The sequence below is a fragment of the Enhydra lutris genome, unplaced genomic scaffold (genome assembly GCF_002288905.1).
Source record: "Enhydra lutris kenyoni isolate GAN:26980312 unplaced genomic scaffold, ASM228890v2 scaffoldscaffold1, whole genome shotgun sequence".
Classification (NCBI taxonomy): Eukaryota; Metazoa; Chordata; class Mammalia; order Carnivora; family Mustelidae; genus Enhydra; species Enhydra lutris.
The window spans coordinates 28651898-28678346 of record NW_019154085.1 but is presented as its reverse complement, the minus strand read 5'-3'; the positions used below and the strand labels follow the sequence as shown (position 1 = coordinate 28678346).

Genomic DNA, 26449 nt, shown 5'->3' with positions numbered 1-26449 from the left:
AGAGTTAAAGGTCGTGCCCACTTGTGTTTTCCAGACAGGAAATCTTCCTCATTCTTACCGACTCATTAGTGTGGTCAGCCACATCGGCAGCACCTCTTCTTCAGGTAAACGGCCGCGATGATTTCAGCGCTTTACAAATGAGGTAGCCAGCATTTCCTCCCTGTTAGTTTGCTCTGTGCCTGTCTCCGTGAGCTAGAAGTTGAATGCATCAAGAAGAAGTTTTAAATCTTTCCTTTGATCACACTCAGTGTGAATTGTGTTGAAGGTGCAGCTTTCTTCTTTATTTATAAACGACCCAAATTCCCCTTTATGTTTGTATGTAAATATATATATGCAGACATATGTATTTATCCAGAAAGTTGTGCTGGTGTAGTATATTTCTCCCTTAAATTCCTGTACATTTTTTCTGAATGGTTCTTAGAAATGTTGGGGATAGGGTGGATGGGGGGGGCTGTTTCTCTCTCTCTCCAAAACTTTCTATACCTGAGAAAAATGCAGTGTGTTTTAATAACCACAATTTTAAGATTTTATTTATTTTAGGTCACTACATTAGTGATGTGTACGACATTAAGAAGCAGGCGTGGTATACTTACAATGATCTCGAGGTGTCTAAAATCCAAGAGGCTTCTGTGCAGAGCGATCGGGATCGGAGTGGTTATATCTTCTTTTATATGCACAAGTAAGATACTGCCAGGTCTGGAGCTGTGGGCTGAACATCTCCCAAACTCTTCTTTTTCCTTTTTTTTTTTTTTCCCCCCGTAAGGACAAATCAGTTATTAGTTGACAATTTTTGACTTTTGTTATCTTTGCTTAGGGCTTGTATGTTGATGTCTTTTTTTTTTTTTTTTTAAGATTTTGTTTATTTATTTGAGAGAGAGATCACAAGTAGGCAGAGAGTCAGGCAGAGAGAGGGGGAAGCAGGTTCCCTGCCGAGCAGAGATCCCCATGTGGGGCTTGATCCCAGGACCCTGAGATCATGACCCGAGCCGAAGGCAGAGGCTTAACCCACTGAGCCACCCAGGCGCCCCATGTGTTGATGTCTTAACTCCATGTTAATTACTTGTCTCACAGTAGTGTTGAGGTGTGGAACTTGAGACTGTTCTATAATAAAGCTGTCCTCTCGTAAACCTTCCAGTTACAGCAGCTAGAAGATCTGCGTTCCCTGGATGGCTGGGAACTACATAGCATTGTTACCAGGGGTAGCCAGTGCCATTGTGCCTCCAGTGTTCTCAAAAATCTGCACGTGGGGTTAAGATAGTGATCAAATAAATGAGCTGCTTATTTAATAAAATTTAGGCACCAAGTGGGATTGTGCAGGCTTTATCATTATCTTCTCTTTATCATTATCTTCTGTCTGTCCTTCAGTTTTGCTCACTGAATATCCTGTTTTGTTTCTTGTTTGTTTTTTTAAGGGAGATCTTTGATGAGCTGCTGGAAACGGAAAAGAATTCTCAGGCACTTAGCATGGAAGTGGGGAAGACCACTCGTCAGGCCTTGTGAGGAACAGACTCCTGGGTCGGCAGTGTGCACTGCGTATTCCTTCTTACTGCTGCCCACCTCACCTCACCTCTGCAGGAGGAGAATTCGGAATTCTACTTGATGCGGGAGCAACAAACAGCTCAGGGCCAAACCAAAAGACGAAAATTGCAATTATGTGGAGCGCTCCATGCTAATTGTTTTATGGAAACTTTGGTCTCACATCTGTAGCTGATAACCCTCTCTTTCTCCTACAAGAGTGGCACTTCCTTTTGTCTTAGGAATACATGTTGTAAATGTATGTGTGTGTGTATATATATATACATACATACATACATACGTATGCGCACACATACACGTGGAATGAATGGAGCCTTAAAGAGTTGGGATGAGCCACCGCAGTATGCCTGCTCAGAACGAATAGCACAGCAGTTTGGAGAAGAAATGAAGGTGTCAGAGTCCATTCACCTGAGAGAGGTGGAAAGATGTACATATCAGTTGGCATTTAGCTTTTCTGTTCCTTGAGTAGTTTCACTCAAGTCTATAATCTTTCATGTGTGTTTCTTATTAGTAAAGTTCACTGGAAATCCAGCTCTCCGTGTTACACGAATGACAGTTTGTCCTCCTTGCCAAGGAGAGGCATTTCTGCCGCCTGACTTGAGGAGCTTTTTTGTATAAAATTACTTCATGGATTTGTAACGCTTTTGCTGTTTACATGCAGTCCCAAGAAATGGATTGTTGGTGCTCTGGAATGGGTTATGGTCCCCTGTTTGGTATTCATTGTACACTTTGTATTTTCTTTAAAAAAGATATCCTTCACAGTATATACATTGTATGTCATCTGTATTATTATGGTAGTGAAGATAGAATCTTTTCCTTTTCTTCTGTGTCATTCTTCCATGGAGCAAGCATTGCCCTAAAAGATTGCAACCAAAATTTTAAGAGGTAAGAAAATAATATCCCAGTTGGGATTCCCCAGCAAGGACACTTGGGGATAAGGAAGAATGCTGGCATCTGTCTCTCATACATGGAGAGTTCAGTCTGAGGATTCTTGTGTGAAAGCTAAACACTCGGGACCGCGAGGAGCCCTACTGCAAGTGGGAAATTAAGTACGTGAGCTTAGGATGAAGCTTGAGCATTTAATCATTTGCTATCTTTCCCCTTAAAAACAGGATGAGAACGAGAATGAGATTGGTTTAAGTAATCTCAAGAACCAAAAGATAACAAAGGTGTATAATATATTCTGTCTTTTTAGGTGCTCTGAGTTGAGGCTAAGCAGCGGTGCAGCAGTCCGTGCCACAGTAGTCACTCCGCTGGCATGACCAGCGTGGATATTGGGGAGCCGGGGAAGCCACAAAAAGAATGAGTTCGAGGGGTGAATTCTGTCCACAGAATAACTTTGTAAGCCTAGGAATCATTAGGTTTGCACAGTTAAGTGTAGCAAAAAAACCTTCAGTATTTTCTTTCATTTTTTACTTTTTTTTTTTTCAATAAGGAGGGAATTCTTGGTTCAGTTCTGAGGTAGGGACAAAAACCACCTCAGTTTTTCAAGGGGAAGAAACATGTTAAAGTCCATCATCACAGGAGGTGCAACGTCTTTTCTAGAAGATCACCTTAAGAGAGCTCCAGACCCCACACTTGGACATGTTCTGACATAGTAACTTGTTCTAAAATTCTTGGTTTTTACATTGTAAGTGGCCCCAGCACATTGCTCAACTACAGATGAATGTTCTGCCTCCCGCCGTGTACCTACACACTACCACAGTGAATGTAGCGAAAGGGTGTGCTGGTCGGCTGCACGTGAGCAGAACAGAGCAGAGGAAAATACTTGGTTTAGAAACAATAGCTTTTGCTCGAAAATAACTGGTTTTCTCCCAGATGAGTGAAGTGGTGATCAAATTCGATAGCTAGTTAGGACTCTTCTCCTGCGTGGTTGCATTTGAGAGCTTTGAAAGGTGCTGTTAGAAATGACTGGAAACATTTTGAAGTGGGGATGCATTAGGGCATTAAAAAAAAAATAGAAATGATGCCATAAGCTCCATGCCCATGAAGTGCCCTCATTTGACTTGCTTTTTGTAGCGCGCGCGCGCGCGCGCGCGTGTGTGTGTGTGTGTGTGTGTGGTTTAGAAGTACTCATGGCTCAGAAACCTGGTTGGATTTGATCTTCATTTCTTGGGCTGGACTTGCTAGTTGAAAATAGGTTACTGAGGTAGATGAATTATCTTAACTGCTAATGTGCTTGCGAATTTGGGGCTTGACTTTTTCTCGGTAGCCGTGCATTGTTGTGCTCGTGTCAGCGTCCCTCCCTCCCCGTGCTCCGTTATCCCCCCTTTCACTACGCTTTAGTTCTCATTTGGGTTCATGACTACAGGTGGACATTTCAGCTGGACCGCATTAAAAGGGTTTATTGTTTTTTTGAGCTGGTTGTATATATTTAAAAAGTGTAAGTAGATAATATATTATTTTTTTGCACAGTATGATCAGTTTGCTCAGAATCGGGGGAATGGGGCATTTGATTGTGTTGGCGCTGGGAAGGGACAAGTCAGAGAGGGACAGAGTGCTTCAGTCCCAGGCAGCCTACCCAGTCACCTTTCTACTGAAAATACCAAAAATGGTTACATTACTTTAACTGATGTTGAATTGGAACTTGACAGCACTTACTTCTGCAGACAGCTGATCTTAACTGAAATTTTTTGGAAGGGAAAACTAAGCTAAAATTCAAACTTACTGATTCTTATCACCTAGTATTATGGAGAATTGGAAGCTGCATGTGGCCAGGTGGCTGCCGTCCCTAATTAGTAGCCATGACTGTAATTTAGGCCCGTGAGAAGACAGACTCTGTTTTGCGGGGAATGTATTTACAGGTGTGTGCACACTCATGCGCTTCGTCTCAGCAGGAGAGAATAAGAAGCAGCAAGTCCATGAATTGTTCTTCTATTTATATTTTGATTCCAAAAGCTATTTGTTTACTTGCCATGGGCTGTTAATTTCAGGCCTAACTTAATGGCTCAGTAACAGATGTAATAAATGTAAATGTGTTTACGTTTTTAGAATTGTACAGTGATACTTACAGAACAGCTGATTAACTCTGGGAGGCAAATACTAGACTACATTTCTTTACTTCTCTTCTTGTTCAAGTGTAGAATTCTTCCAAAAGAGAAACTTTAAGAATTAAAACCTCAGCAAGTGAATTCATGAATTTACTTACTCTTCCATAGTGCAGTGACCGTTATGTAACTCTATGAACATAGCTCTGCGCGTGTACAGCTACAGACACAGTCATATGATGAAAATGATTTGGAAACACCTGAGAGATTTTTGGCACATCTCTATAGTTGAGTGTTACGAGTATAGAGCAAGCTTGGGGGTGAGGTTTGGAAACATACAGAAAGAAATTTGTAAACTCATTCCTGATCTGAAAAGACTTTATATTAAAACAAAAATATTACTCTTCTTTGTCCTCTGAAATGACCACAGTGGATGCTCTTAGTCATCCAGACTTCCTTTTTTTTTTCTCTTTGCTTTAATTGGCAGCCCCCCCACCCCACACCCCCATAGGTGGAGTTTTAAATCAGGGAAACAGAGCTAGATCTCCCAAGTACATTTGGATCTTGTATATATCTGGAGATTTTTAGAAAAATCAACAACCCAGTACCACGGGCAATCCCGTTGAGTATCCCCCACGAAACAGGCGTGTCCTCTTCCTTCTCCCCATCTTGCTTTGCCACTGAGTAATGCTCCCTAAGTAGTACAAAAGCTAATGGATTTCTGCCATCTGATGTCTTTTGAATGCAGTACTTCAAAATCCTAATTTTGTCTCTGTTGGTATGTCTTATTAACATCTGGAAAACATACAGATTTTATTGGAAAACTACAGTTTGGTAGGCCTTGAGAGTTTTGTGACCTTTCTTTTGCTGTTGTCACCGCACTCACTGACTCCTTTACGGCATGCTTGATTACTGGACTTCTGGCTGTCTCTTCCGTTGTAGCATATTTATACACAGTAACTTTTTCTTTCCATGTGTGCTATATGTCTGAGGTTTTGAAATTTTTAATAAAAAGTGTGCCAGTATAAGTATAAAGCAGTTGATTTTAGTAACATTGAACTTTTCATAAAGTAAGTAATTAAGAGGTTCAAAGTATAGGCATGTTCACTGGTGAAACAGTAGAGGGGATGCAGGTCTGGATCAAGACCCAGGTTCAGAAGGTCAGACGCCAAAACAAGAGCATTCCACTGACCTGGCCGGTTTCAAGAACAGAGGCAATACGGGGAGTGAGACTACACACCTCCTGTCCCCAGGTTTCCCTCCCTCTCGGACCTTGTCCTTCCATCCCAGTTCCTCTGGCCTGTTGTCAGTGTTGTTTACTTATGCTATAGAGAGGAAGACAGGAGGAAGGGTCCTACACTTTGCCTAATTGAGCCACTACCAGATTTGCTGGCAGCTTTGGCCACATTATTTGTGAGGTGATTTTCTTTCTTTGTGTTCAGAGTGACTTGATTCTGATTCTTTATGTTGTTCGTATGGAGCGGCACTTTATCTGTGTTTTAGCAGAACTGTTCCTCTGTATCCTTTACGGTTTTTCCTTGTTTTTGTTTTCCTTTTTAAATTATGCATAGAGTTTTCTGTGTGTGTGAAATTAAAGCCTTTATTAACCTTGCGTTGGTTTGACTGTTATTTCTGGAAAGGACTTATCCTTGCAGACACTTAACCACCGTGTGTTGAGGTTGTGAAACCACTTTCTGTTGGCTTTCCGACTCGGACTTCCATGCGGCACCCTTCCACCTTCAAGAAAATGGAAGGGCAGACCGACAAATGGCCCTTCGGGGAGCGTGGCAGAGGTTCTGGATAACAGCTTAGAAACTCGGCGTTGGCCTTAGCTAAGCTCTTTGCCTTATTAGTACCAGACCGGGGGTGAAATGACCTCCATTCTGGACCCAGTGGGTGTGCTGCTATCGCTGGGGACCGGTTAGTGTTGTGAAACTTCCTAACAGGGCCCTTTCCCAGGCCATTCAGCTCTTGCAAAGGAGGGCCCTTTAACTTCTCGTCTTAAGTCAGTGAGGAGAGTATGTGAGAAAGAAAAGCCATTACTTGGGAAAAGATGTGAAACCACAAAATGCTTCCTTCCACTCTCATGGCTAAACATCAGTTACAGGAGGGAAACCTAGGGAGTACTCCTCAGAATTAGGATGTCCTGTGGAGTGTTCGCTCTTCTCTAAGAAGGGAGGCTCTAGAACAGGATGATCAAGAGTGACATACCACGCCAGAGTCAAAACAATGCGACCACCTGTTTAAGAGCTGAAATTGGGACGGCAGTCTCTTTATGGAGGTACCACTCTGGAAGAGTAGAGCGGTTGCTCACAGGTAAAATTTCACTTCAAAATTAGTATAGGACTAATATACCAGTCATGAAAACAACACAACTGCAAGCAAGGTAGGGAAATGCTCGCCAACCACAGCCGCTCCTGCTTCTCAAAACAGGCCTTTTTCTTTCTTGAGGTTTTGTTGCTTCCATCGAGGGAGGGCAGAGAAGGCAGTGGGTGTCATCCCAAAGGCCTTGGTGAAATCCTCGATGGACAGGTGTGCCTAGAAGAAGAGGAACCAGAGGGCAACGGTCACATTCCCCACCTCAGGGTTTACAGCGAGTCCTGTAGGTGTGGCAGAGCAATCACCTGAAGGACAGGGCAGGTAATGTCTGGAGACCCCGGGAAGAGACGGGGAGAAGCCAGGTGGTATGCTGAGCTCCAAGAAGTGTGATCCCTGAATGTGGAACATGATGAGCATGAACTAGACTGAGCTCCAAGAGCACCCTAGCTCTGCAAAGGGAATTGGGACATTTGGCTTCGCTTGGCTAGGGAATTCTCTAGCTTTGAGAACGTCTTAGTTTTCCTCTCTTTGAGAAAAATCTTCTCTGTAATGCTTTTACGGGGATGAAAACAGTATGACTCATGAAAGGGTACTGGAAACAAGGTATCTTGTTCATCTGTCTGTACTCAGTAAACAGTGACCCTAAGCGAGAGGATCCTTCTTCCTTTAAGTCTGGCCCACAGGGTAAGCAGATGAGCCAGGAAGGGAATCTGCCCAGGTCTGAATGTTTGAGACCCAGTTGCTGTCACCACAGGAAGGACACCCAGCTCTGCTAGCGAGAACCATGACCCTTGGGAGGGCCTTGGCCCTCCTGGGCCCTGCCTTGCTAGGGATCTCGGGAGCAGGCCGGCCACCCCAGCCCCCGCCCCAGCACCGTGGGCCCAGAGCAAACAGCAGCCTAGCTAGCGTGCAGATACAGCCGTGGCACTTGCAAAACCCCTGGCCATTCTGAGCAGGAAACAAAATATTTGGGTGACTTCTACCAGCTTCTCCCAACCTATGAATGATACAGAAGCTTGGCTAGCACAATTCTACCTTTTTACTGTTGACTTAGCAATCAGGACTGGAAGACAGCTTTCTAAGCCAGGCGTCTGTATCTTTCTCCATTAGATGAGGGGATTGCCTGAAATGACCTTAGCCCCCCAACAGGTGATACTGCTTCAGGCAAGCCAGGTATCCTCAAGGCACACTCAACGTGAGAACCCCAAACTGAAACTGCACCCAAGAGCATCTCCCAGCCTTCATCTCTGCTCCCCAGGCACCAAGAAGGTGGTTAGAGTCATGGGTTTCTTTTCAATACGAGCCCCCACTCCCGCCGCCCCAGGACAGTGTTTGATCCAGCTCTGCAGAGAGCCCGTAACTGAACAGTTCAGACAACCTCTGTAGGTGGACTTCAAGCTCCAGTTTGTAGCAGAGCCTGGGCCCGGGTCCCTCACTGCGGAGGCCGAGGTCTGTCTCTGGCCCCCGCCAGGCTGGCTCCACAGCTTGGCCGAGACTTCTGGACTCTGACCCCAAAGGTGGATAGCAGGAACTGCCCATCCCAGTGGACTTGTATCTTTCCTCTTGTCCTGCTCTTGGACTCTGTGGTCCTGCCAGCTGATTACTGGCCTCACCCATACCCACATCCGCCTCTCTGCGGCTTACTCACTGATACTCAAACACCCAGATTATCCTCTTGCTACTGCCTGCAGCCAGACCCTGCGCCCCACCGTTCCCTGTCGCGGGCTCCCCTCCGCGTCTGCAGCGCCACAGAGGTCTGAAGACCCCTCCTACTCTCTCCACTTAACATTGACCGACGGCTCTCCCACAAGAACGTACGGGGCGCCTGGGCGGCACAGTCGGTTCAGCATCTGACTCTTGGTTCTGGCTCAGGTCATGATCTCAGGGTCTGGAGATCAAGCCCCACTCCTTGGACTTCGCTCTAGAAGAGGAATCTCTCGGGATTCCCTTCCCTTACCCTCTGCCCCCGCCCCTTGCACCTGCACTCGCTCACTCTCTTTCTCTCTCTCAAATAATGAATCTCTTAAAAAAAAAAAATACAGCAACAGACTACTGACTTTTTAAAAAAGATCTTAGATTTTGTAGACTGTCTACCATGATGGGGGTGTCTCGATTCTGTTGGTCCCGGTCAGAATTCACCATCCGTTCAGCCTCCGCTCAGTCACCTGGTTCAATGACACTGGCTGCACCGCCTTTTAGAAACATATCAGGCTACGTGACACGATGGGAGCGGCAGGATTCTGAGGACCGGGCTCTGAGGACCGGGCTCTGGCTCTGCCTCGGCTGCCCCGTAGCTATGTCAGTCACATCAGGCCGGTCACTCGCCCTCCCTCCAGTTTTCCCAGGTGGTCATAACAGCTTACATTTACGCAGCACTTCCCACGTACAAGGTGCTGGGCAAACAATATTCACAGCATCACTGTTACAAAAAGTATGTTGGGGTCATCTCCACATTCCGGCGAGGACACAGATGGGTCCATCGGGGAGAGAATGCATGAACATGGCCGCCAAGGTGAAGGGCAGGACACAGATGCTCTGGGAACAATACACTTAAACATGTATGGAGCCCAAACCCATAGCAGACTTGTTGGAGAAATCGGGCATCTCTCTTCTACAGATTCCTTAATTCATTAGCAAGATTTCTTTATGGTTTATCATACCCAGAGCACATTGTCTCTCCATCCCCCCATGAAGCTAGATTTGTCACCCATTTTGGATTTTCCTATAGTGGGAGTGAATATTGGAAATGGGTGTTTAACAAGCTCTCTTCTTGCCACACTCTCTCTGCACGAGTGACACACGTGGGTCTGCAGCCGCAGCCACCAGGAGGACTGCACGCTGGCGGGTCTCTGCCTCAGCAGGTCTCTGAGTAGCCTGGGCACCAAATATGCCTCACCCCGGATGTCCCCACGTACCTCAAATGGCATGGCTACCCTCAAACTCACGGTCGTCCCCCTCTAAGCTCAGTCTGACCCCGGGTCTTTTTATCTCCAAAAATGATTCCCTTCCCTCCTCCCCTACCCACACACCCTTCACCCAGTGTCATTGACTTGACCTCCTAAAATTCCTCTAAACCACTTCCCTTCCTCTACTCCCCCAGCCACCACCTACCTACTCTAGATTACTTAAAAATAAAATCTTTATTATTTTTTTGTTAACTTTTTAAAACTTTTTAAAAGTACTCTCAGCACCCAACATGGGGCTCGAACTGACAACCCCGCGATCAAGAGTCACACGTCCTACCAACAGAGCCAGCCAGGGGCCCCTATTGTGGTCTTTTAAAGGCATAAACCTGACTGCCACTCCCGCTGCACCCCTGCTTCGACCATAATGGCTCCTGTCCACTTTCAGGACAGACACCTTATTCCCTAACGGGGCATAGCAGACCCTGCTCCATTAGGCCCCCGGCCCCTCGGCCTGCTGCTCTCTGGCTCCGCACACCACAGCCACGCTGCCCTCTGTGCCCATTCCCTGCCTCCGGGCTCCACGCACGCTGTCCCCTTCTCCGGGAATAATCCATTTTGCCTGAATAGTTCCTGGTCACCTTTCAGAAGGAAACCTCGGACTGAGTTAGCTTCCTTCTTGGAAGACCGTTCACCGCACCTGTACGTCACCTTTGTGGCACTCATCATCACTGAAATGAAATCATAGTGTAATCAGGGTCCTTTGAACCCTCTGTCCCCACTGAGAGGTCCCCTCACGGGAAGGAGGGGACCAGATGTGCTCTGTTTCCCAGCACATCCCCAGCACCTACTCACCTAACCGTCAGTGTTGTGCAGCCCACGGCCCACCAGCTCTCTCCACCCTCCCCTTAGAGGCTGACCTACCTCCTTCCTGCTGGGGTCCACCCCCTCGGGGAGCTCCTCCACAGGCTTGTTCACCAACTGCTCCAGGGGAAAGATGGGTAGAGGCCCAGAAACGAGGTTGCTGTTCATATTGAATGTGTCCAGCTTAGAGCTGGCGATCTCCTAGGGAAGAAAAGGAAACCACTGGTTCATTCTGTGGGTTTGGGGCTCCCTCCCAGGCTGCCTTTTTTCTCCAGAATCAGCACTGATTCTAGGGCATCTCCTCCAAGAAGCCTTCCGTACCTGCCCCCACCTGCCCATACACACACTCCTCAGAGCACAACACCTGCTTGACCTGGGAGCTACAACTTGGTGGTTTGTATCCAACCAGAGCCCGTGGGTCCGAGATGATTATTTCGTTCTATGACTTATGAACTTCTCTCCATGGCTTCCCACAGATGTTCAAGGTCCACCTTGGACGTTTATGACCCTCTTTCTCTTATCTGTGATGACACTGTCACAGTAAATTCCTCCAGCCTTGCCCTTTCCGTCCATGCTTCCCTGCCACACCATCGGCCCAGTGAGAAGGGTTTATTGGCCACACGGGGTACTCAGCCTGCGGGTGGGGCCCAGGAAGCAGACTTATCAGCTGATGACCCCACGTGCTTGTGAAACCTTGTTCGGGACACATTTCTACAAAGTCTGCTTGGGGCTCCTTCCCCTGTGAGCCTGTGAACTTCCCGAAGGAAAGGTTTTGCTTTCAGAGTCCCATAACCCTGCGCCCATGGGCTCAGTGCCGTTCTGGTCACTAATTGAGAGACCACAGTTTGCCCCTGGAGAAAGGACCCCAGGGGTGACCACAGTAGACAAATCATTCTTTCTTGAAGTGGACGAACTGTGTCAAATTCCCTAGCTCTTCATTTAAAACAGGCATATTCCCGGGCTCAGCCTGATTCCACGCACCAGAACTGGGGGGACTGAGCGGGACTTTGGGATCCGTGTTTTAACCGGCTGTCCCCACCTCGCTCCTGGCTCCCATCACCCGGACAGAGGCTTTCTTACTCATGCTCAGACTAGCACACGGAGCAGAAGAAACAGCTGGAGGCCTTGAAGTTCAACAGGGAGAAGCACTTCTCTGAGCCGGTGGGGGTGGGGGGACCCCGTGGAAAAGGAAGCCCAGGGCCCAGCTGTCTTTTCTGGAAATTTCTCAACTCCCACAGGGTTGTGTCAGTTAGCCGCCTGCCCCATACTCACCACAGTGATCTCATCCCAGTCCCTGGAGTTTCCAAGCTCCGCCTTCAAGTCCTCATAGGATTTGGTGTTCTGCACATAAACCCAATTACAAGTTAGACCCGGCTCTCAGCAGAGGGCATGGCAGAATTTTCTTCCTTTCAGGGGGTTGAAAGAAGGTTGGCCTCAGGCCTGGGGGTAGAAAGGGGCGGAGGGGGACTCAGGTGGGGACTGGGGCAGGGACCCTGAAAAAGGAGGCTGAATGGTGAGGGTGGAGACCCACGGGGCTGAGTAGTCAGGAAGACCCTGCTCGGCCCCACGCAAGGACGGAGTCCGCCTTCAGAGGCACGTGCAGGCCGGAGATGCTGCCTCCGCCGAGGAGGCTCTGGGGAACATAGGGGCAGCCTGGAGAACGGGGGGCTCCTCCCAGAGCCTGGAGGAGTCCCTGCCGCAGAGGGCTGAAGGGAGTCAGAGGAACCCTGGTTCCATGAGGAACCGCATGTCTCTACATGTCCAGGGCCTGGCCCCAAGCATGGCGCTCGGCCAGCAAGGGAAACCAGCACAGACTGGAGGGGAGGAAGGGCGGCCAGAGCTTGGGCCCAGGGACCCTGAGAGGAATTTAAGAAGTTCTGGCCATTAGATTTGCAGCCTGGAGACTTGTTTAATCTATACTCAAGACTTAATCCAGCCCCTCAAGCCCTGAACAAATGCTTTCAAAAAATGCATTTGAGGAAATTCATCTAAGCTCTAATTCCCTCAAATCATCTGTTACGCACTTTCGTGAACCCAAAGCCACCTTTGGCCTTCCTCCTTCCTGCAGAAAACTCGCACGGGCTTCCGCCTTGACGACCTGCTCTCTGCTTCTGTCCGGGGCCAGTTCAGGAGAACCGTGTGGAAGTCTTACTGTCCCTCAGGTAAGGTCCACATGTATGACCCACTTTGCTTAGAAGCAGGTGCCAGGGAGACACTCGTCCGTCCTTTAGAACTGACATGTGTCATCCCCATCTGGCTTGAGGATCCACCAACACTGTCCCAAAGAAATTTCTACAACGATGGAAATGTTCTTTCTCTGACCTGGGGCCACTAGCCATAGGGAACGACGATGTACTTAGCTTGGGGCTTGTGAGAAATTGAATCTTTAATTTTAGCTTTATTTATTTGAAAGATTTTATTTATTTATTTGGCAGAGAGCTGGCAAGAGAGGGAGCACAAGCAGGGGGAGTGGGAGAGGGAGAAGCAGACTCCCCACTGAACAGGGAGCCTGATACAGTGCTCGACCCCAGGACCCTGGGATCATGACCTGAGCCAAAGGCAGATGCTTAACGACTGAGCCATCCAGGTGCCCAATTTTGTTTAACTCTAGTTAATTTAAGTTCAAGTGGTCAGTACAGCTCTTAGCAAGAATATCCATCAGCTTTGAGCTATATCCAGTGCTCAAGAAAGGCACGGTCATGAGCCTGGGTTTTTGATAGACTTTTTTTTAATAAATTTTTATAAAATAAGTATTTATTTATTTGAATATTTATTTATTTATAAATATTTATTTATTTATTTTATAAAATAAATATTTATTTATTTGGCAGAGAGAGAGTGATCACAAGTAGGCAGAGAGGCAGGCAGAGACTGAGAAAAGGAAGCAGGCTCCCTGCTGAGCAGAGAGTCCGATGTAGGGCTGCATCCCAGGACCCTGGGATCATGACTGGGACCCAAGACAGAGGCTTTAACCCCCTGAGCCACCCAGGCACCCACGAGCCTGGGGTTTTTGTTTTGTTTGTTTTTTTTAAAGGATTATGAAGTTTGATTTACAACTTTTATTTAAGTTTGGTACATTTTTTTTTAAAAGGTTTTATTTATTTATTTGTCAGAGAGAGAAAGAGAGAGCACAGGCAGGCAGAGTGGCAGCCCAGGCAGAGGGGGAAGCAGGCTCCCTGCCGAGCAAAGAGCCTGATGTGGGACTTGATCCCAGGATGCTGGGATCATGACCTGAGCTGAAGGCAGCCGCTTAACCGACTGAGCCACCCAGGCGTCCCGAGCCTGGGTTTTTGATCGACTTCCTTCCCTCTTCCTTCACCAGAGGGCTTCATGGACTTAATACAGTCTGCCTTTTTATTTGAGGCCCCCTCAGTCCCCTTTAAAAAATCTATCACTGGTCATCTATCACAACAAATAGAAGAGCCCGGAAGTCTGCCCTGCCCTTGGGGTGTGCCGTGAGCAGCCTCCTGGAGAAGATCCTGCTGGGCTAGAAGGATTTGGGGTTGGGGGTAGCCACTCACATTCCACTTGAAGGGATCCCACGCCAGGAACCAGCCTGTGAAGGTGGGGGGTTCGTGTCCCTGCTTCACCACAATGATGGGGGTCTCGGGGTCACGGCTGCTGGGATGGGTCTTGAGGTACTCCTGGGCCGTGATGGCTGCGGCTTTCTTCTCCTCCTCGTTGGCATGCTTCCCAATCCAGAAGAAGACCTGTGGGGAATCCAGAGTTCCGGCAGGCCTTCCCGTGCTCCCTGGCCCACCACGTTCCACCTCGTTTCCTCCAGGCTCCAGTGACCAACAGTGAAGCTTAGTGACCCCATCTGGCCTTGACTTTGCATCTGGGACATGAAGAAGTTGGACAGATGCCCTCTACTTGGAGACGCTACCAGTGCGGGACTCCTGACCTCTCTAGAGCCTCAGAGCCTTAAAAACATGCTCCTGCCACGTGAAAGAAACAGGGCTTTGGGGAAATATGCCGCTCATAAAGCCAATTACAATTCCTCTCTACCTTCCTCCTTCTTCTTAGGCTCTTGTTGTCCAGGGTACTACTCCCAGGACGAATGAGGGAGCCAAGAGAAGGCCAAACCTTACCTGTCCATAAAGTCACTATTTCTTGGCCCTGGGGCTTGAGCTGGTGGGAAGGGAGGGCCCCAGGCCTCAACCGTACCTGGTCCCAGACATCGAGCAGGAACACATCATCCTCTTCCAAGTCATCCTGATTGAAGTCAGGGATTTCCGTGGCCAGGAAGCGCCCAGTCTGGTTGGAACATTCAAAGAGCCGGGGGGCGATGGCAAGAGTCTCCTCCTTCAGCCTGCAGGATGCAGAGAAAATTGTGGCAGGAGGAGGAAGGTGTCGAGAAGAAGAACGGAGGACACAGGACTCTGACGCGGAAGGCCCAGCTTCTAGGAAAATGCTCTTTTTTGTGATCACGCAAAAAGCGGCCCCCTCCTCACATGGGAGTCCGACAGCGCTCTGAGGGAGAAATCCCACTGCCTTTACAGGACGTGCGTTCCCGGGGCTTTCTGTAGGACTGTTGGGAAGTCCTGCTATCTTCCTTCTAGGCCTCCTCCTGCCACTGCAGGAATGCCCTTTTGCTTCTGGGTGGGGGAATAGTGGACCCTGCGTTTTCTTTAGAAAAACCCCTGGAAAGAGTGTTTCCGGCTGGGGCTTCACAGCATCCAGGTCCTGTGTCAGGACTAAAGAGTGGGGTTCTGGCAGATTTCTGCAAGGGCAAGCCCTGGCCCTCTCTTTGAGTTGCTTCCTAGCTGGTGAACACCATTTGCCAAGAAACTGTCCTCCCTGCCCCTGTACCGGGCCCCAGGTACACCAGCACAGACACAGCCCCTGGGCTCAAAGGGTCTGAGGGCCCAATGGGCTGTCCCTTCTTCCTTCATCTTGTAGCTCTGGGGACCTGGTACACAGAGTCCTCAGTCCGTGCCCACTGCAGGCTCTGGGCCAAGGCATGGAGGTGCTGGGAGGCTCCCCAGCCTCAGAAGGCAAGCTGGTGGGGCACCTGGGTGGCTCAGTGGGTTAAGGCCTCTGCCTTCGGCTCAGGTCGTGATCCCAGGGTCCTGGGATCGAGCCCCGCATGGGGCTCTCTGCTCAGCGGGGAGCCTGCTTCCTTTCCTCTCTCTACCTGCCTCTCTGCCTGCTTGTGATCTCTGTCTGTCAAATAAATAAATAAAGTCTTTTTTTTTTAAATCACAAGCAGGCAGAGAGGCAGGCAGAGAGAGAAGGGGAAGCAGGCTCCCCGCCGAGCAGAGAACCCTATGCGGGGCTCGATCCCAGGACCCTGGGATCACGACCTGAGCCGAAGGCAGAGGCTTTAACCCACTGAGCCACCCAGGCGCTCCAATAAATAAAATCTTTAAAAAAAAAAAAAGGCAAACTGGGGGCAGAGACACCCCATAGTTACCTCTTGGTGCTGGCGTAGGGAGCCTTTCCACCCAGGGCTACCCAGAAGCTGGCCGGCTCCTGTCCCTCCACCACCACTTGCTTCTCTGTCCTGGAGATGTTGTCCGAAACCATCTTAGCCATATCACGCTCGTCCCCGCTACAGCCCTGGGGAAAGGGAGTCAGCTGTGTTGGGGGAGACCATCTCTACGGCCACGGCTAACCCCCCCTTCCACCATGTTTACTGGCTCAGAACTCCTGGGTCCAAGAGGGTCCCTCCTGCCCGGATCAGGACCCCAAGCACACCCTTCCTCTGTCCTTGACACTCCGTAGCACACAGAGGGGACAGGAGTCTGCACTCTCCTTACAGGGCAAGAGAAGACATCCAAGAAGATGAGATCCAGGAGAGGCAGTGACAGGTATGGGGATAATGGAGAGAGCCCCAGACTCAAAGACAGACCAACACTGGGAGAGACAGGGGTGGCTGAGACAAAAAGAATGAGAGAGACTGAACCAGGCATAGAGGCAGTGAATATGAGGGGGGATGGAGACTGGCTCAGGGCAGCTGGGAAATGAGCCAGAAGGACTTACAGGCCAGGGGCTCCCCTGAGGCCTGGGGACCCCCTAAGACCCACTTGGCAAGGGGAGGCCCCCAGGCCCTGCACACACCTTTCCGCACCACAGGTAGCAGCAGGACTGGGTCTTAAGGATGAAGACGTCATTGGAGTTGAGGGAGCTTGCCCGGGGTTGGATCTCAAAGGCCTTGGTGTTGTTGGCTCTGGTTCCCTGCACCTGGAACAGCCGGGTGGAGGGCACTGGCTCCAGCTGGTTGGCCCTCGAGGTGCCTCCCTGCAGAGAGAGCAGTGGGAGCAACTTAGTACAGACCATGGAAGATTCTGGAAAGAGGCACGGAGAACAGAGTGGAGGAGAGGCTGGATGGGGTGTGGTTGTACCCAGATCTTCTTCCACATCATCCCCAGACTAGCCTTTCCAAATGGTCACGGCACCCCCCTGCTCAGACACCTTCAATGGCTCCCATTGTTTATAGGCTAGAACCAGCTCAACACTGCCCTCCCAGACTCACTCTGCTCTCTCCAGACCCTCCTGTTTAGCTCAGCCGGGCTTCTCCCTGCTCCGTGTCACGGATCCCCTTCTCTGAGCCCTCATTTTACCTCTGCCAAGCGCCTCAACTCTGACCCTCATGTCAAGAGCCCCTCCAAACCCCACCTCGGGCTCGGGCTCAAACTCCCTGCCTGCCCCAGATTATTGTATTTACACTCTGCATTGAACCACATGGTGCCTCTGGCTGTCCTCCACTCTCCCAACAAGACTGGCAACAGGAACACAGGAACACAGGCCTTGCAGAGGGCTGCAGGCTCCTGGGTGCTCGAGAAACAGCTGATTTCTTAAATGAGGGCAGATGTCTGCTCCATTGCGTTGGAAGGCACGGATGCCCTTGGACAGACTCACTGTGGTGCCTTTGTCATGCAGAGGACTGGGTGTGGGTGGAGGGGGGTGTAGACAGAAACGGACTTGCCCATGCTGGGCATTCCTATTGCATACTGGTTCCTATGGTGTGGTGGTTTCTACTGCCAGTTCCACATGGGGGATGGGGCCTCACACAGTCCTGCCCGTGGAGGATGCGCTTCACCCCTGGGCACCCCCCGCCCCCACCCCAGGCCTCCTTCCCCATCTCCTGTTGCCCACCAGGCCGCAATCATGGGTCCTCCCAGGCGCCGCGCACCAGCAGCCACACCTGGTAGACCACCATTCGTCCCTTGAAGATGGCCAAGAGGTGCGGTGGCTCCTTGCCCATCGGGACCCGGATCTGGACTGGTTCGTTGTTGTACTTCTGGTCCAGGATGACGGCTTGATAGGCAGAAGCTGCTATTTCATCCTGGCTGGCCTGGCTACCCTGGGGACAAGCACGATGGAAGTTGGGGAGACGCAGTCGGCCCTAGCCCTGAGCCCGTCCCCAGCTGCAGCTACAACTCCATCCCTGATTCTCACCTGGCCCCAAACCCAACTGTCTGCCCCACCAAAGAGCGCCCTGGGCATAGCCCAAACCCAACGTGACCCAGACCCGTTTGATCCCAGCCCCACACCTAATCCTTTCCCAGCCCCCCACCAACCCTAGCTCCCCTGCTACCTCGCCCTTAACCCCAGACCTCCTCCCCTTCTTAGTCGGGGGAACACCAAGGCTACCATACCACTCCCTCCAGCACCCTAGCATCTCCCTGCACACTCACATCTGGACCCAGAAACCCACGGTGCTTTGAGCAGAGGAAGGGAATTTCTGGAAGCCATGGAAATCGGAAGGGAGACTCCAAGAACTCAGAGAAGGGGCAAGGGTCGTGAATGGGGGTACCCTGTGCCCATGGGATCTCATAGCCAAAGCACTCCCAAGATGGAAAAGGGGTGAGCTCCCCATCACCGGAGGTATTCAACTCAAAGGTGAGGGCCACTTGGAGTGGGAGCTGAGCTGGCCCTGGTCCAGACAGGGAAGGGTAGGACCTAACCTGCCAAATGTAGAGCAGGTAGTGCTTCTTCTCGCCGATCAGGTAGGTGTAGAGGAGCAGGTAGCAGTCACCCCCGTAGAAGTGGCCTAGCCACTTGGAATCCACCGGCACCAGCTCTAGGTCCTCAATGCGCCACACCTGGGGCCATTGCCAGGCCAGTAAGAGGGCAGGGACGGGTTCTGCCAACCTCACCCCACCCAGCCCCAGCCTCCTGCCCTCTCCATACCTCCACCTCTCCACTCCCGTCGTCCACCATCTTCTGCTGGGCAGCCACCTGAGGCTGCACGTGCATGGATGTGGCATCAAACTTCACCTGTTCCACTTTGGCTGAAGGGGGAGGGGCATCAGGACACCAGCTGTCAGCAGCTGAGGTCCCCAGGGTCTTCACAATAGCCCTGAGTGATGGCTACAATTCTTAGATCCATTTCACAGATGGGGAAGCCAAGGCTAGAGAGATAGGAGGTCTTCCCAAGGTCACAGAGCTAGAAAGTGGCAGTTACAATGTGAACCCCCGTCTCCCACCCTGAGACTCGGGCTTCACCATGGCCTCCCCGAGGAGCCAGGAGAGAAACAGCCCTTTTATCTTCCTCCAGGGGCCTGGCCCTGAGCTTGCCTCCAGCAAATATTGTCTGGTGAGACACCGACGCTGTCTGGTTTCCAGGGAGACAACCCCATTCCAAAGGACAGACAGGTGCTTCTCAGCTCCCTTTTTGGGACAGCTGAGTTTACCCGTGTTCCCTCGTGCCCCCACCCTATTGGGGGAGCCCAGAGCCAAGGGTGGGGGGGGCGCACATGGAAGGGGTGTGTCTGGGAAGCAGGCAAGGAGGCAGGTGTAGGCACCCTCCGAGCCCCACTCCTGCCTTGGGCTGGTCCTCACCCACGGAGCCCAAGGTGTGGGTTTTGCCCAGGCCTGAAGTCTGGTTCGGCAGAGTCCACTTCTGGAAGAGCTGCTGAAAGACAGCCGACTCGGCCCCATCATTCTGCACCTCCACCTGTGTGCTGGGTGGGTACTGCTTCGCTTTGATGAAGTTCTGGGAAGGAAAAGGTCTGGCTGGGGCTGTGTCCCTCTCTTAACCCCCACAGGCCCCCAAAAGCAAGCCACAGCCTAGCTCGAACCCAACCAGACCCAACCACAAACCTACCCCTGGTTCCCAAGCCCAAACCTGAACCTGGCCCCAGTCCCAGTGCTGACCCCAAAGCTAAACCCTGCTCTGGTCCCAACACAAAAGCCCCAAAGAGATCCCAAACCTGAGCCTACCTCAATTCTAACCCCAATCCCCAGCTGCCATCTCCAACCTTGAGCCCAATCCCCATTCTAACGCTGAGCCCAAGCCAGCTAGGGTTACTGAGTCTAGCTCTAATAATGACCCCAAACTCTGACTTGGCCCCAGCCCCCGACCAACCCACTCCCCGCTTGCAGGAAGGCTTGCAGGAAGGCCAGTCGCCGTTTCTCCCTCCTTTCTCTGAACCAAATTGAGGTGGGAGCTCATATCCTGAGAGGGGGCCCCCAGGTTGCCTGGAGCCTTCCCCCCCCACCCCCGACATACAGAGAACCCTCAAGACGGCTATGGAACTGACCCTTAGCACCCCAGCTGGGTCAGGCCCAGAGCTTTCCAAGGCCTCTGCCTGGTGCTACACCCAGTCTGACCCCACTTGCCCCTCCCTGCTGCGTCTGCTTCTGTCCCTTCCCCTCCTGGACCCCCATGCCCACCAAGGCTTGGTTCATGGCTTCCGTCCGCTCCTGGCCATTAGCATTCTTGCCCTTCCACACGTAGATCTTCAGTCCCCCCTGGTCCAGAATGTAACAGTCCTGGTGGGGAGAGATGCCGTATGGGAGCCCGAGCCTGCGGGCGGTGTCCAACCACAGAGCTGCTGGGACCAAAGTGGCTCCAGCCCCCGGCCGTGATCCTGCTGGGGGGATTCCAGGCAGCGTGCAGCGGGATGGGAGCTGGGGCTGGGGGTCTCCACATTCTCGCACCTCGTGACTGAGCAGGTCCTGGGTGAGTGGCCTTGTGGCGACTTCTCTAACCACCAGCTTTCCCTCCGAGTCAGACACGCTGCAGAACAAAGGCACAGCAGGGTTGGGGGTGCAGGGGTCCCACAGCCCAGCCCCCAGAGGGATGCCCCGTGGCCACGAAGAGCCCAGCTGGGCATACACTCACTGATACAACTTGAGGGCGGCCTTGACCGCGGGCTCCACCACGTTGTCGGGCACCGCGGCCTTCAGGGACCTCCGCTGGCCCAGCACATGGTTCATGATCTCCATCAGCTTCGGGGACTCCTTCTCATTCTCCCCATCCACCACGCCCACGTAAGTCCGCCCACCCCGCTCCTGGTCTCGGATCTCCTTGGCCAAGGTCATGCCCTGCAGGGAGGGCCCAGTGACCCGTGAAGGCCCCGGTTGGGGTGGGGGGGAGGCAGGCGGCAGGGGCTGTGGCTGCCCCCCCAGCCGCGCCTGCAGAACCCAGCCCCCACTCCAGCACCCCGGGGACAAGGCATCTGTCCTGCCTACACCCCCCCGTGAGGTCACCAAGTGAACCCCATTTGGGAAAGCAGGTTTCTTGTTGGCAGGAGGTTGTTTGGGGTGTACTTGCTGGGCCTTCCATTTTGACATTGCAATTTGTGATTTTACTCACAGCTGGGGACAAAAGCGGAAGCCTGGATCTCGGGGGGCTCAGTCTCTTTGCCCCAGCATGAGCTTGCATGTGCACGGACACACACACATGTGCATCTACACGGCCTCAAGTGTGTTCACACGCATGTGCACACACGCACACACACTCACACCCTGGCTCCCCCTTCTCAGTCCGATGGCCTCCGCTCTGGGGACTGGCATTTCAGTCCCCACCCAGCCCCTGACCCGGGGCTTCCTCCTATTTCTGTCCCAGCGCAGCTCTTCGCTCTCTTCTCATTTTCCCAACTTCCATGATAACCCGTTTCAAGATGCCCCAAACTGAACTTGATTCCCCCCTCCGCCCCCGCCCCCACCCGCCCCAATCTGTGTCTCCTTTCCCATTTCAGGAAATGGGACTGCGTCCCTTCCATGGGACTCAAGCACAATGCCTCTCTCTCCTCGGCCCCTTTGGCCACACAGGTAAGGCCAGCGGATCCCTGCTTACTGTCCCAGAGGCCCTGCCACCTCTCCCATCCCCATCTTCACACAGGTGGCTGCTGGCTCCCTGACGGCCTGCAGCCCCTCCATACCCCTACTCCCCCTCAGAAGTCAGGACGACCTTCAGAGCTCCTGGGCACCAGGAACAGACCCCAGCCCTCTCCTACGGCCTCCTGGCCACAGAACATGCTCCAAGAGCCTGAGCGAGACCTCTCTCTTCTCCCAGCTCCCTGCAATCGCCACCCTGAGCCCTCCCCACCCCAGCCACTTCTCCCCTGCCTTAGGGCCTTCTCCACCCCACCCCACCTTCTCCTGAAAGCCTTCCTAGAACCCCCAGTGCCGCACACCCACCCCTCACTTCTCAGCTCCTCTCCCCACTCAAGGGCCGGCTGGAGGCCAGCGCCAAGGCTCTGCCTACCTCATTTACGCTTGGCACGGGACCCACCCCACAGCAGGGCCGTGTTACGCCACGGGAACGCATGCGAACCCCCACGGAGACTCAGATCTACCTTTGAACACACTGTCCAGGGCAGTCAGCCGCGAGGGGCCTGGCAGAAGTCTGGCGAGTGTGGCCGGCAGGAGAGGCGCGGGTGCGAGGGACCACGCGGGGGTAGAGCGCAGCTGGGGAGAGGGCTAGTGCTGGGGCTCACCCTGAGTCTCTCCATGCGGTTGCTCTCCGGCCCATTCCACTGGATGATAATCCTCCCCAGGTCCAGGAGAAAAACATCCCCGCAGTTGAAACTCTTCCAAGACACCTCCACCTGGAGGGCCACAGGACCCCTCTGCTCAGATACTTGCCCCAATCCACGTCTCTTCCCATCCCCACCTCCCATCCCCTCCTTCTGCCCAGGCTGGGAGGGGAGACAGGAGGCCCTGCCCCAGGGCCCTGGGTGATGCCCACCTCTCTGGCCACCACATTCCTCTTGCCCTTGACGTGCAGCAGTCGCCGGACCTCATAGAAGTTGGTCTCCACGTGCTTCATGCCAGAAGCCACACCCCCCTTCTGGATCCTGAGAAGAGAAGGAGTTGACCCAAGGGAGGGAGTGGCTGGGAAGCGTGAGAGAGCCCAGGTGTTGGGGCTCAGCCCAGCTGAGGGCGGGGCCCCAGATTAGGATGAGGGGCACAGGTGCCTACGTTGCCTGCTCTGAGGCTCTCCCTCTCCGGGTCATGGGAATGCAAGGTCAGTGTTCCGCCTGTCTGTGCGTGCCTTCTTCAGCCTTCTTAAAGTTTGCGTCCTAGATGCCTCGCTCCCCATCCTATGCAGTCCCTGCCCCGCAAAGAAGGGCAAATGGTGATGTGGATTTGGGGAAGGACAGGACAGGACTCGGAGGCGGGTGTGTGTGTGTGTGTGTGTGTGTGTGTGTGTGTGTGCTGCGGCCTGAATTGTGTCTCCTCCCAAACTCCTTTGTTGAAGCCTTAACCCCAGTGTGGTGGTATTCGGGGATGGGGCCCTTGGGAGGGGGTAGACTTTGATGAAGTTTAGTAGGGGTCCTGAGGGTGGGTCTCCGTGATGAGGTTAGTGCCTTTATGGGAAGAGACACTGGAGAGTTTGCTCACTGTCCTCACCATGGGAGGACACAGTGAGAAGGTGACCGTCTGCAAGCCAGCAAGGGGGCTGTCACCAGCAACCCAATCACCTGACCACCTTGATCTTGGATCTCCCAACCTCCAGAACTGTGAGAACATTCATTTCCGTTGTCTAAACTACTTATTCTGTGGTATTTTGTTAGGGCAGCCCAAGCAGACAAGAGAGCAGCCTGCTCCAGTGCCCACAGGGGTGGGCTGTTGCTCCAAGTGTGGGAACAAGAGGAGCAAGACAAAGGGGAGGGGTGGGGACTGTGGCTCAGCAGAGAGCTTCTGGCCTATCCTACTGGTCAGTTGCAACTTGATCTTGACCGTGTGTTTCCACAGGAAAAGCCCAGAGTCCAGAACTTTAGGCTTTTCAAGAAAAGCTAGCAATCGGAGTGTTTAGTGGAAAGTGCTGCTTTAGGGAATGGAGGAGCAAGTCAACTGCCCATGGGCCAGATGGAAGACTTGCTGCGATGTCCTGGAAGCCTCCTTTGGCACTGAGCTCTCCAGAATGTTCAAATAGGGGTTGATCTGCAAAAATTCATGGTGCACAGACTTTCACAACAGCCTCTGGGGCAGCTAAAGACACTCAGAGGGATAGACCAGGGATGGGGCAGCAACATAAATGAGAGTGGGGAAGCGGAAAGAGCAGAAGTCTCCAAAGGCCCATGGTAGGTCTCCCTCAGAGGCTCCCCGAAGGCCCCAGCTGGTCCCCTCCCGCGCCCTGGCCCCTCCCCGCCCGCAGCGCCGCCCATCCGTACACCAGGCCCTGTTTGAAGTAGCCTCGGAAGGCCTCGCTCTCGTTGCCCTGGACCTCGCGGTGCTGGACGGCCCGGCCCTTCAGGAAGTCGTCCATCTGTGTGGTGTAGATGGCAGCTGCTCCTTGCTCATCCTGGGACGAGGCCTGACCGATCCAGTAGTGGATGTCATAGGACAAGTTGCTGCCCGTCTTGTGGATCTAGGGAGGAGAGGGGATGCACGGTGCGCCCGAGGCCCTGGGCTCACAGACCCGCCTGCTTGCCGCCTCCCTGCTCTGCCAGGTTTCACGCACACCTGGGTCCCAGGGGCGGGGGTGAGCTTGGCAGGCGGGGAAGCCGGCCGGGCTGGTGGTCAGGACCCTGAAGGCCCGCCCCCCGCCCCGCCACAGACTCTCTGAGACCCTCGAGGTCTTGCTCCTCTCATCTTGGAAATAAGTTGGTTTCATGAGCAGCATTTCCCAAGGTGAGGTGTGTGGGGGGTGGGGGGTCAGAGGCCTGTGAGGCGATTTGGGGGGTGTACAAATGCGCGTAGGAAAGGATTAAGTAAATATTCTAGAGCTACTTTCCATTTGTGACCTGGGACCCTGCCTTCCACTCATCATGATCATGATGGGGAGTTGCATTTTTGAATAAGTGGATTTAAATGTGAAAAGTGAGGCAATATAAGAACAAATAGAAATGCCTTCAATAGTACAGGTTGTGGCAAAAACCCAGAAGGTGAGACGAAGGGGACCGTGGATGTCGGAAACGTGGTAGGGTGACGTCCTACTGGCTCAGCCCCTGGCACACCCGGGGAATGCTGGCTAGGGGTAAAGCCCAGCCAGCCCTCCTCTCCCCTCCCCCAGCCTCAAATTTCCTCCCTGATGCCACAGAGGCCTTTGCTCTCAGCTCAGCCTCTCCCATGCCCGCCCCCCCCCACCACTCACAGCCAAGACTATGTAGCAGTCACCGTCGTAGAAGCTACCGAAGGTGCTGGAAGGAACAGGCACCATCTTCATGGCCTAGGGAGAGGAGGGAGCTCAGAGGGGCCATCTTGGCACCCCCGGAACCCCAGCTGTCCTGCTGCCCTTGGCCCCAGGGAGAGCTGGGAGAGGCAGAGAACCAGCAGGAGAGGGGCCTGAGGAAGCTGACCCGAAGAATGGATGTGACGATGGGAGGAGGAAAAGGAGGATAGTAGGAGGAGGTCTGAGAAGAGAGGAAGACCGCCTTGGGGATAGGCACCAAGGGCTTGCACCCCAGGAAGGCAGAGGAACCTCAGGCTCCTCCCTTCCCTCAGTGCACCCCAGCCTGCAGAGCCCCCAGCACCCCGGCAGAGCTCACCTCGATCCTCCATATCTGCACCCCTGGGGTGGTGACGTTGAGGGAGCCTTTGACCTGGTCACTCAGTTTGGTCATGGTGGAGGAGCCTAGGGGACAGGGAGCAAGGGATGAGAAGCTGGGAAGGTGCTTCTGGTGCATCTGGTGCTGCCCTTCCATCCCAGGCCTGGAGAGCTCCTCCAGACAGCTCCAGCGGGAGGCCAGGGCTCAGGGACTTGGGGAGGCGAGGGCTTGGCGCTCCAACCCCCGCCCCCAGCTGGCTGAGGGCAGAGCCTCTAGTGTTCCCCCGACCACACTCCGATCTTGTCACTCTTCTGCCCAAACCCCTACCCGACTCCCTAATACCTAACTGATTAAACCCCCACTCTTCAGCCTACCGTTCAAGGCCCTTCTTTAGCCCCAAACAGTTTTTCTAATCCTTTGACTGGGAAAAAAAAAAAAATCATGCAGGTTTAAAGAAAAGGAAAGCAAAGAATAAATAAATAAGGGCCCCAAAGGGTATTCACCCAAAAGAAAAAACAGGTGTTCAAACAAAACGTGCATTTGGGATTCATAGCAGCTCTGTTTACAATAACCAAAAGGTAGAAACACCCAAATATCCATCAACAAAAGATGGTGTATATGTGTATATATATATATGGCTCTCCCACAATGGAATATTATTCTGCCATAAAAAGGAACGAAGCGCTAATACAGGCTGCAACACTAATGACCCTTGAGAACATTAGGCTTCGTGAAAGAAACTGGACACAAAAGGCCATGTGTTGTGTGAGTCCCTTTATATGAACAATCCAGCACAGGCAAATCCATGCCCACAGCGAGTGGATCAGTGGCTGTCAGGGGCTGGAGGGAGGGGCAGAGGAGGGCCTGCTAGTGGGCACAGAGTTTCCATTTGGGATGATGAAAAAATTCTGGAACTAGACAGTGGTGCTGGTTGTAGCAGACATCGTGAATGTCCTGAATGCCCCTGGACTATGTCCATTAAGGTGGTCAAAATGATGAATCTTATGTGTATTTTACCATGATAGGAAAAAGTATATGCAGCAGTTTCATGTTCCTTCCTAGCTATCCCCAAACACCCCTCGGTCACTGTTGTGGTGGTGCTCAAGGTCTAGTCCCCACAAGGGCAGAGACCATATTGCTCAGTACTGAACCCCCAGCATCTAACACC

At 52.3% G+C, this 26449-nt stretch overlaps 2 protein-coding genes across 3 annotated transcripts in view; one reads left to right on the top strand and one right to left on the bottom strand.

Annotated features, from left to right (window-relative positions):
* Nucleotides 1-6129, top strand: part of LOC111142220 (ubiquitin specific peptidase 37) — an 84246-nt gene extending 78117 nt beyond the window's left edge. For both annotated transcript variants that reach the window (XM_022495263.1, XM_022495254.1), the window contains 3 exons: nt 35-104; nt 541-679; nt 1413-6129. In XM_022495263.1, coding sequence (XP_022350971.1) covers nt 35-104; nt 541-679; nt 1413-1500 — 297 coding nt within the window. In that variant the 3' untranslated portion in view covers nt 1501-6129. The remainder of the gene's footprint in view (nt 1-34; nt 105-540; nt 680-1412) is intronic.
* Nucleotides 6130-6947: 818 nt separating this feature from the next.
* Nucleotides 6948-25356, bottom strand: LOC111143241 (villin 1). Its single transcript, XM_022496850.1, has 19 exons — nt 25282-25356; nt 24888-24962; nt 23965-24161; nt 22536-22644; nt 22285-22395; nt 20685-20887; nt 20501-20579; nt 20234-20332; nt 19400-19553; nt 18749-18849; nt 18523-18660; nt 17760-17918; nt 16673-16852; nt 16026-16171; nt 14777-14921; nt 14131-14319; nt 11882-11950; nt 10670-10810; nt 6948-7061 (listed from the first exon to the last, which is right to left on the bottom strand). Exons 1-19 carry the CDS (start codon nt 25354-25356, stop codon nt 6948-6950), a joined length of 2484 nt encoding a protein of 827 aa, XP_022352558.1.
* Nucleotides 25357-26449: the final 1093 nt, after the last annotated feature.